Source organism: Neodiprion lecontei, chromosome 6, assembly GCF_021901455.1.
Source record: "Neodiprion lecontei isolate iyNeoLeco1 chromosome 6, iyNeoLeco1.1, whole genome shotgun sequence".
Lineage (NCBI taxonomy): Eukaryota > Metazoa > Arthropoda > Insecta > Hymenoptera > Diprionidae > Neodiprion > Neodiprion lecontei.
In genome coordinates, this window is record NC_060265.1 from 17,819,793 (window position 1) to 17,830,940 (window position 11,148).

The window sequence follows — 11,148 nt, forward strand, 5'->3', positions numbered from 1 at the left end:
AGTTTTGGATCAGTTCATAGAGACGTCAAAACCGACTTCGTCTATTATTAGTTTAGTTCAGTTTATTTTATTTATTTGCACAGTCGTGTGAGCAATTTAGACAGTAATTTTTTACATTAAATTCAAGATCCGTTACGTCTACCTCCGTGTAGAGTGCTTCGCACTTTCCTACATAGGTTTGGAAACTTTAGCGTAGAGTGTACAGGGTTCAGCATTCTTTTTGTGCATTATTGTGTTGGTCTCGTTCGTCGTGTGGTTTGACTTCTAGTTTCGATCAGTTTTATTCCGGGTTCGTAATTTTGTCCAAGTATTATTTCCCTTTGCCTAAAATCTATTGTTTTATCATTTTTTTTTTTTTCTTAAACTTGAATATTGGCTGTTTTCTCATTTCGTTAGTCAGTCTGTTCGTATTATAGATGCCGAATCTAGATGAATTTTAGATTTGAAGCTATAACAAAATACGAAATTCTCATTGCGTACGACCCCAAATCCTCATTGCGTAGAAACGAAGATATCCATTCGGATAACTTGAACAAATTCTGGGACACTTTTTAACTATTATATTTTAAGGCAAATTAATTATCTTTAGGAAAATGAAATTTTTAATACGGAAAACAAAGTTTATAAAACAACAAAATATCGGCAAATGGATCAGCCTACTCAAAATATCGTAACTCACTGAATTTCCAATATTTTGAGCTGAATATTGGCTGAGTAACTCTCAAGACAGATATGAAAAAAAAAACGCTGAGATACTGCGCGAAGAAAATGAAGGAATTATTTTGAGTGGGTGAATTTGAAGTTTTGGTAAAAGAATGAATTAAGGATTTTTACGGTATTTTATTACTCATCTAAGATCAAATCAGATTATTTTGAATGTTTTTCATACAAAATTTACGGTGAACATGTCGCGGGGTCATTTTGACACCGATGTGCAGCGTAAGGGGTTATTTAAAAAATTCCTTCTGTCACGCACACGCCGTTGAGTTAGCACCTAGTTTCTGATTCCTATGAATAAGAATTCATACTTTCAGTTTCTCGTTGCATAGGCGTAACGCGACATCAGTACGGTTGTAGGCCAGCCCTGCAAGTTGTTTCCGTGATGGCAGCAGCTAACGCAAACTTCTGAATTATAAAAGACAGTATATAAGTACAAGTCGGGAGATACGGACATCAAAGTGTTGAGAAACGGATTTATCTCGCTTTCGTGAAGATCGGGGATTCGGGAAATTGATCTCTCATTCGATCCCGACGTTGAATTCGAGGAAGCAATCAAGGCTGTCCGGTTACTTTTTCGACCACTTTTACGCGGCTCTCATTTCACGCATTTCTCCATTGAAAAATCCTACATTCAACTGTCCACTAATACCGATCGTCCTCAACTGTAGATAAAACAGACTTAGCACCTGAAGGTAATTTTCTGTTACCTACAGCTGCTGGTGGAAACTGCTGTGGTCTGTCTTATCTACAGTTAAGAAGCGCTCCTGGCTCACCGTTTTCAAAAAATAGACGGCTAGGTGATGATCTGCCGTGGGTTAGAAGGAAGTAGGAGGAGATTTTGAGAGTAGGTGATATATTGTGCAAAATTGATAGAATAAAAACAAATATGTTTACGGCTTATTATCGTATTAACGGTTAATTATAGGCTTTCGAACGTTATTCATATCCATTACCGTAATATTTGGCTACGCAGTTACTCGGTTTTTTTTTTAGTCATTGCCCGATAGCGTTGCTGATTGAAATTATAAAAATGTGTTTATGAGGTTATTTACGAAGTTTAATGCTTTATATATTTTCTGCTTATTTACGAATAAAGTCGAAAAGTTTTTGCGAAACGAACCGCAGGCCTAAATTAAAAACACAACAAATTGTTATGTATCCTCACAGCGGCGAAAATACTTGAAGTTGAAAGTTCAAATCACATTGATTTGGTGTCATTTTCAACTTGATTCTTCTAAAATCAGTTGCAGCTACAAAATATTCTCTTTGTTGGCGGCAAAGGAATATTGCTTTGATCAAACAAACTTCCCACTCACTCAGTATGGTCAAATGTTTCATTTTAGTCGAACAAAAATAAAGAGAACCACAAAATACAAAAATAAAAATTCGTATGAAATAATCGGATTATTTTATGCTTTCAACAGAATATCAATGAATGCGCATGACGCGAGCTCTAAGATCTGTGGTGCCTGATATCTTTTTTCAAATGGTATACCATTGAGAAACATGAGCGGTAATTCAACACTTGCGAATTTCCAGTATAATTCGGAAAATTCCATAGAAATGGATATTACAAGTACCGAAATACTAAAAGGCATATCCTATTCGAAATGAAGTGCATTTTTGTAAACCGGAGTACGTGAAGGTACCGTTCGAATGAGCCCCATTTGAGTTGAACCGGTCCAAAATTGGCAAACTCGGTACTCATGATGCGAGAAGGGGAAGGTCAAACACTGTTATATTACGCATCGTCAACTGTGGGAAATTACAAGCAACTCAAGTTACAAGATCTAGGAAATCTCGAGTCACAGACCCTGCACTGACACAGAGGAAGCTGTCGCTTTCTTCCTTCCGGGATTTACCTAGCTCGTTTTTCAACTAGAACACAAGATCTGGAAATTTTCGAGCGTGATTGTTGCGCGACGAAAGACGCGCTCGATTCGCAAGGTAATTAAGCAGATCAGCGCATGTCAAAATTAAACGTCCACGGATCGATTAAATCGATGGAACGAATAGTATGAGATCAGAGACGTGAAAGACACGCCGTGCTGAGCTGTAAAAAGCGCGTCCTGATCAATGCTTGATCCAGAAGCGCAGAACTGTAAATCAATTGGAATGCCGTTTCTCCGCAGTAAAAGGATTTCATGTGAAATGAAATGTAGGGTTGATAGAAATTCTGCGTTTATTTAATCAAGGAAAAGTTTCACCCGTCCGTTCTCGAGAATTTATCTCGAAATTGATCATCGCTGTATCGTATTTTCTACTTACTCGCTTACGTTCCTCCATCGCGTTGCAGATCTCAGATTGCGTACCACGCGTAGCACTCACACGTTGTTTGCTCATAGCGCAGAATACACCATCGGCAAGGAAAGTTCAAACTCCGATGGCGTACGTCTTCACTTATAATTCCTACATGGCTGCAGTATAATGTCGTCATAAATCGTCTAAGAGCAGTGATCGACTGCGGCGCGACGAAAGAGAATCCAGTATGGAAGATAGGGAGAGAGTTGGAAAGTAGGCCTCACTGGCTCAGTCAGTGCTAGACTGTGACTCGGACCGTTTGGACGTCAACATGGTGAGTCTTTGCACCGGACTTCAGTCAATGCTTTGTAACTAAAAGTGACAGACACCCGGTTCAATCCTTGTCAATTTTGTTAGAAAATGTTCCGACTTTGTCAAAGTAATTTTCGTTTCATTTCTTCATTTTTTCCGCTACTTTCACTTCCAGCTTCATGCCTATCGTCCAAGTTCGCTCTACCTGTTAGTAGCGCACGCACTTTGTTCAAAATTGTAGTTTGAGAAATTCTGTTTAGTTTATTCAAATTTTGAATTTATGTGAAACAAGTTCTATAAATCTCCTCAATACCTTTTTTGTAGTTTATTTCACTTTATTCGCGCGGGGTCTACGTAACGAATATGAAGACTTGCTGCAGAGAAAAAATACTAACATAAAAAAAAAAAAAAAAAAATTGAGTGTGTGATAATCCAGGTCATTCAACAAGGTTAGCTACTTCCACGCGAATATACTAGACTACGTAGCTATAATTTATTATGAACGGATCATAGATCGAGCTGGGTTTTTCCCGGCTTATCCTTTCGCTCGGAACTGATTATAGATTTCGCAACGAAATGGATCGATATAATTACGGATCGAGAATTATCCAGTGCATATTTTGTAAAAGCGACAGGTGCTTTGAGCTCTGCGTCTACACAACTGAAAGTTACTTTCATTTTTGTCATCGAAATTGATAGGGTTACGATATTATTCTTTTTCTCGCAAACCCTGAAAGAGCCTGAAAATCTTCCCTTTTAGTATTCGCACGATCATGCAGAGCATCGCGTGAGGAGCCAGTCAGATGAGGTCGGGATAAAACATGAAAAGTATAAATGATGCCGTGCAAATACCTTCGGCATGTAATTGCCGATCATAGGTTGCGGGCGCCTTTGCAATCGGTCAACTCAGTCAAGGATCTGTTGCAACGACAGCTTATGAATATTGAAACGCTCACCGCGAGCATAACCCGAGTTTTCTCATATCTGAGCACACCTAGCCAAACCGCACCGCGTCCTCGACAAGGTCGCAAATTTGGTTTAATCAAGACGTTTTCTGCATTTCCAATTTCTCTACTCACCTGCGCCTTCGGCGTTTAAAAGTGCCTTCAAAGATTCGTTGGTACTTCCACAGGTTGACATCCCCCTGCAGCTCAGAACGCGAAGGAACATGAAATTATTCGGTGTTTGGTCGGGTTACATATTATCCGTCGTTTGGTACCCAGGTGAAACACCTTTCACCGCGAAGGACGTAGACCTCGATTAGACCGGCTTTTTACAGACTTCTTTAAATCCTTTTCTTCTTTCTTTTTTATTCTATTCTACGTCAACTCGCTGTTCTATTGAAGAAAAATCGATACCATTCAGAGAATAACATGGTTACTCAACATCTCTACCGATTCGTGCAGTTTCACGTATTGCTGCCAAATCCGAAATCGCGGTTAGCAGAAGCTTTGCAATGTTTACGTAAGGATCGGCGTCGCGGCAGCTCATCTGTGTCAAAATTATAATATTCATCACGGTTGAATAAAAATTTTCTAACTGTTTTCTGTTAGCACGATCAAGGAAGAAATGACGTCGAAATTGGGTCGCATGAATTTGCATAGTTTTTTGTTCATTGCTCCGATCGCTCGTATTGTTTCTTCTGCAGCTTCTGCTTCTCATCAGAAGCATTGAAACTTAGCCATACCGATGCACTTCGAGTTCTGGGTCAGTTCACAGTTGCACGGCAATTACGAATCGTGGTTATACCTACGTCCCAATTCTGACACTGATATCAGAAAAAATTCTAGGACACAGCAGAATCCGATGACTGTCTGTAGAATTATACTCATTTACAATTAGGAATATTGTACAACGGTTCAGTTAGAACCCAGCAGCCGTATCTGGACTAAACAAACTTTCGATACAGTTAGTTGGGAGGTAGAAGCCGCTAAAATGTCTTTCTTAGCGACACGAAAATATAATTTAAACGTGACAGTGATATTGGGAAGAAAAAAAAATAAATAAATAAAATACCCGTGAAAAGCAAAGAAATTTATCAAAACTTCAGCTCTCTTCTTCTTATTCCAAACAGATTATTCTAAAACATTTCGTTTGTGTCGATAACTGGTTGACGGATCCAAGATTTGTATGTTTCAGTTCACTAATAATCCGGACAAATAACTTATACCGTCTCGGTTACGTTTGCAGACAGATGTTTTTCCGAGTAATGATCTCCAGCGGTTCACTACAAATTCGGCGCATTTATCGAAGATGACGAGTATTTGTGAAACTTGGACGTAATTCCAAGCCTACTAATTTGGCGTCTATTGGGTTGCTCACGTGCAGGCAAGAATATGTGGTGACTGCTGAATTTTTTAGTGCTCTAGAAGCTCAGTAAGAAAATTCGTAAACATCCAAAACATGCTCGTAACATTGGGGTTTGGCGAACGAAATGTGTTGAAATAATTGTCACAAATTCAACATCGCTGCCGCGCTGTTTTGTCATGATCACGTAAATGTTTTGCTGACTCTTGTGATCAATGTTCAAGTAGGGATAACTAAAATTGAGCAGTGATTCAATTATTGAAAGGGAGCATATATAATCATCACGATTATTCATTCCGATATTTAAAATGTAATTTCAACGCAAAACAAAATTAATGCCTCTTGGGGAGGATTTATTTGGTATTAATGGTGTTAAACACACAATAAAGTAATCAATACCAATAAGATGCCAAATTAAATCTAGAATTCATCATATTTGCCAAAACGAGTTGATTTGTCGCACCACCTTGAGCGTATTTAAAAATTTGGCAAATATAGAAAACTTACAATCATTTCTAACGGTAAAGTGTCTGTGTAAAATAATTTCATTTTTTGTAGTAGCCGTGTGTATCGATTTCTTAGCAATCAAAGGTCAAGCATTCCGATGCAAGGTCGCGAGTGAATTTTCGAGCCTCAGCGTGCAATACAACTATAATCACAATTGTTTTAGATTATCCCGCTCTGCCTGTTGGTCATTATTGGCCTGGGCCACTGCCAGGATGAGCTACCATCACGTACGCAGATTGAGACGTCGATCAATCGAACGATCGACGAAGTGGAGCGAATGATTCGCGAGGATCCCAGACTACCGCGGCTTTCACGGTCGGAAATAGTCGACATCTTGTTCAACATAACGTCGAAGGACGTGATCGATTCGAAAGCGGATAAGGAGAGCATCGACAAGGCGAGGATGGAGTACCAGAGAGCGCTGATGGTCGTGCTGCCGTACAGTCCGAATTCCACGCAGGAAAACCTAAAGGATCTGTACACGAAGCCGCCGATGGTCCAAATGGTTTCTGATACAAGTGACTCGGCCAACTACGAGATAAGTTATGACGAGGGTGAAATGGAAGGGGGAATAATCTACACAGAGAAATCGGGAGAGCCGAGCTTCGCGCTTGACACTCCCTTGGACAACCACGTGGCGTCGGACAACCCTGTTGAGCTGAAGGATGAAATCGAGGAGTCCACTGGCTCCTACGAGAATCATAGAGATACGTATTCCGAAGTGCTGGACCCGATCGATTTCAAGACACTTTCAACAGTTAGTAACTTCAGACCGATATACGACGGCAAACCGAGAGTCGTTCACGTCGAATCGCCAGAACGGTTCAGTTTCAACTTGAACAATTTACAAACCACCCCAAGAAGCTCTTTCGATTCGACCGACTCCATTGTCTATAGACAGGCTCCGGAACAGTTCGAGGACTCCCTTTCGACGGATTCGAAACTCGAGATCGTCTATAGCACTACCGTGAACACTAGGAAACCCCCGACGACGAAATTCACCGATGAAGTTCGCCAGGAGCTGAGTACCGAGTCCACTACAATGTCTTCGGAAACTACCAGTCACCATGTCCTGGCTTCAGACCAATGGCACTACAATGCTCCTCCAGCCGCAGTGGAACCCGTGAAACAGTATCCCGAGTACAAGTTTCCCGTTCAAAAAGTATCTTTGGAAAGTGTAATTTCTGAAGCTTCCAGTACCACGACGAGAATGCCCGAAATGACGATAAATATCCAAGGACAGAATAGCGATAAGAAACATGGCTTCCAAATGGAGAACCTGAGTCCAATGTTCGTTAATTCCATGTCGACTAGCACGACTAGTCCGGTAAAAACGAAATTCAGCTCGACATATGTAGCTAATTCTGCTGGAGTTCCCAAGGTCAGTCCTACCATGCCCCCCATGAGGTCAGAAATAAAGGATCTTCTCGCGTCCATCGGTCTTTCAGAGAGTAATCCAGATCAGCAACCGAACGTTGGAAGTACCGTGCAATTTTCCGGTTCGAATAATCTGGTCCCTCAGCAAATATCCGGCCTGGAAGTCCCGGGAACAAATTCTCCGTCAATTTTGAATCAGAATACGTTCGGAAGTTCCAACTACGACTACAAGAAGGGAACGCAAAACCTCACCCCTGATATGAGACTTCTCCTTCAGACCTTTGGCCTACAGACTTCCAAGAATTCAGAGACACCTTCCACTACTACGAAGAAGCCGACTCCTGTTATTGTCAACCTGAACTCTTATTCTAACTTCAGGCCACTGCCAACGATGAACGTGAAAGACCAGGATATGCGAGATTTCTTGGCCAAATTTGGCTTGGGCGATGGTGACAACCAGAAAACTCGGGGTCACAAGTCGGTAAAGACGAGGAAAAGCGCGGAGGCCAGTCCGCCGTCACTGATAGAGGCTGTGCCGGACAACATGAGGAAGATCTTAGAGAACATCGGGCTGATCACCAGGTCGGAAAAGTCTTATCAATACAATGAGACGGTCAGTTCACATTCATCGAGCCTGCCCGGCACGCCGAAACTGCATGTCTTCAAGCCCCACGAAACGCCGGGTCATACTCAGGAGCAGAAGGAGAAAATCAACAAGCTGTTGGATACCGTAAGGAAAGTCCAGTCGGGCTCAGCGAATTCGCAGGAAGTTCAGGTCGCTGCTAAGGATCTTTTGGAGACGACGAAGACCCTGCAGAACGGTCCGGATCCGCTTAGCCTTGAGGAAATCCTGAACATTTACAACGAGGGGATCAAGAACGAGGTCAAGAGACAGGAGGACGCGACGACACCTGCGACCGATGGCGGAGCGGACAATGCGACACTGTTGTCAACTGGTATTCAGAAATTAATGCTATACGTTTTGGGAACTTCGCAATTTTGGGTTGGAAAAATTATTCAGGGGTTAACAAGGATCAGAACCGTGCTAACGAAAGCCTCTAATAAACTAAGAGAATTTGACGGAGATTAATTGTTCGACTCGTTACTAAAATTTCTGTCACTAAATAGGAACCAAACCTTCCTCTATCCAAGCTTGTCACTTACCGCCTGCAAAAGCTGTTATTCTGCGTGATTGGCTACAGTTTTTAACACTGCGCTCGAATGCATTGCGACCTCTACTAATCATCTTCTTGGTCTGTCTATCACTTCGTTTAAAATTGGGTTTTGGTAGATAGTTCATCTGCCGATGTGTTATCTGACTATGGATATCTTCCGCATTGAACGACTAACGATTTCCAATAATTAGCGATTTCCTCAAAGGGTCTCGCAGCTTTCTATCGGTGTTAGAAAGTCAACTGCTGCGCATTTAAAAGAGGTATTACGGAGGTCGAGAATTCAGAGGTGTAGTGTTTGGTATCTGTTGCATGAAGAACGTGAAGAGAAGTGACATAAAAGTATCGCGTGACGGTATGTGAACGACATAAGTGTGTTCTGGAGGCACGCCGTTACGAAGCTTTCGTAATTTACTTAACCACACCATGTCAGAATTTTTTGTTTGTTTATAATCGTAATTCTGAATGCCACTAACAACCGGAAGGACTAAAATCACCCACGAATTGCGGGTTTTTTGAGAATGGAACTAAATAAAGAATTTATCGACGAAACTTGTAGAAACGACAACATCACCCACTGCAGAAACCACATCTTCAACGACTGCGCCGACTTTACCAGACCTCTCGATAGCTTCTGGAGCATCGAACATTGCCGACTTGGCAGACTCGTTCGGTGGAAGTACGAGGGCACCGGATCCTGTCTTACCGATGCAGAGGAAAACTGGTCTTTATTTCCTCGTCGACTGGAACACCTTCTTAGAGGTCGGTGAGGAGGGGTCTGCTGACAAAGTCAATTTAAGGTTCCAGCCCAAAGTGGGCGACAGGACAAGATTTGTACCGGTTACCGTGCCGTGAAATCACTGCTTTTTGCATTCGCCCTCGTGACGCAGGGCTAAAATTTGGAGAATAGAGCGCCTGTAAATAATCCTGAACGTTCGTTCAGCTAATCTGTTTAAATATATTTATATTTTTTTTTAATTTCTTTTCATTTATTGCTCACGGAAGAATCTATGTATTTATTTTCGTTCACTTCACAATTCTTGCGATTGATGAATTGAGGCAAAAAGTAGATTTTATCAAGGTGTATAATCGTTTTTTGAAAAGCACAACTCTTTGAATCGATCAAAAAACATTGGGTATCGTGGTTTCTGAGATTAATTTTATTTCGATGATCATCGTCATTCAGCACCTCATGATCGTTATACCTATGTAGAATTTCATGGATAACAATTTTTCACCAAAGCGACTGGATACAGTAAGATTCCAAATTGATTGGTGGTGCACATGTAATAAAATTTAATAACATTTTTTCTTCAAATGTCCGATTGACTGTTATCAGTATAAAAATTTTTGAATTAAATTGGAATACTTTTGTTGATAAATTTTTATTGGAATTTTTAGAAGCTAGAGATATATTTTCTGGTGAATTGATGACCCATGGAATTGAGGATGTATGGATCACACATTCCAATGAAAAAATTTGTTGCATTGAAAAATTATTGAACCAAGTTTGACGGTATGAAACTCAAGTTAGTTGTCTGAATCTGTTCTCATTTTAAAAAAACCTTGAGAATCGTAATATTGTTTGAATTTTTTGGTGCCGAAATCGTATTGTTTGCCCAATTTCTGTGGATCGGGGTCCATCTTGCTTGTGAATAAATTGTAAGCTATAAATCACCTTGATTAAATTCCGAGCAACGCTAATTTGTTTAGAAGCAAGGCATGAGATTATTGAATAAAACCTCAAATGATTATTATGATGAACTGATTAGAATTTCAAAAATACATTAATCTCCAGCAACTTATATCCGATCTATCGAAATTGGACAAACAATGCGATATTGGCGTTCAAAAAATATAATAATAGTAGAATTTCTTTTCACAATTATTAATGACTGAGCGTTCTTTGTCTGAATTTGAGGTTCGCAATTTTTTTAAATATATTACGAAGACATTCCTTTAATTGGCTCTATTTTCATCGATTAACTGAAGTTTCACTTTTCCAACGTTGAGTGTAGTATTTTATTATATTTCGATTATTCTCTGGAATCAGATTAAGGATCATTTTCAATCTTACGATATCCAACTTATTTTGCACAAGGAAGATTATATTTTCATTTCAATGCAAGCATCATACACAATTTCACCAAATTTGTATGCTCGTCTCCCTGAAACACGAACGAAGGATAATACAAATTTCAGCTGTTTCATAATATTAAACGTTTTTGAAAATTTACATTCAATGTGTAACGAGTTATGGGTTTACAATCAAACATATTTTTCATATTATACGTCTAATTATCTTAATAATTTATGTAAGTTATTTAATTACATAGTTTTGTATATCACGTGGTATGATAAGAATAAACTACCACCAATTTCAGTATATATGTTTACGTAATACATATTGTGCTGGTCCGCGTGTATATTGTATACATATACCTACCTATATCTGACACCAAACAGCCCGCGAATTGGCGATATTTTGAGTCGTGCCCTGACGAGGATTGCG

General features: G+C 40.1%; 1 protein-coding gene across 1 annotated transcript; it reads left to right on the forward strand.

The window, feature by feature from the left end:
- The first annotated feature begins 3,147 nt into the window (after positions 1-3,147).
- LOC107216773 lies at positions 3,148-10,993 on the forward strand. Its single transcript, XM_015654059.2, has 3 exons — positions 3,148-3,295; positions 6,251-8,420; positions 9,196-10,993. The coding sequence occupies exons 1-3, from the start codon at positions 3,293-3,295 to the stop codon at positions 9,489-9,491; spliced, it is 2,469 nt and encodes an 822-aa protein (XP_015509545.2). The 5' UTR covers positions 3,148-3,292; the 3' UTR covers positions 9,492-10,993.
- The last annotated feature ends 155 nt before the right edge of the window (positions 10,994-11,148 follow it).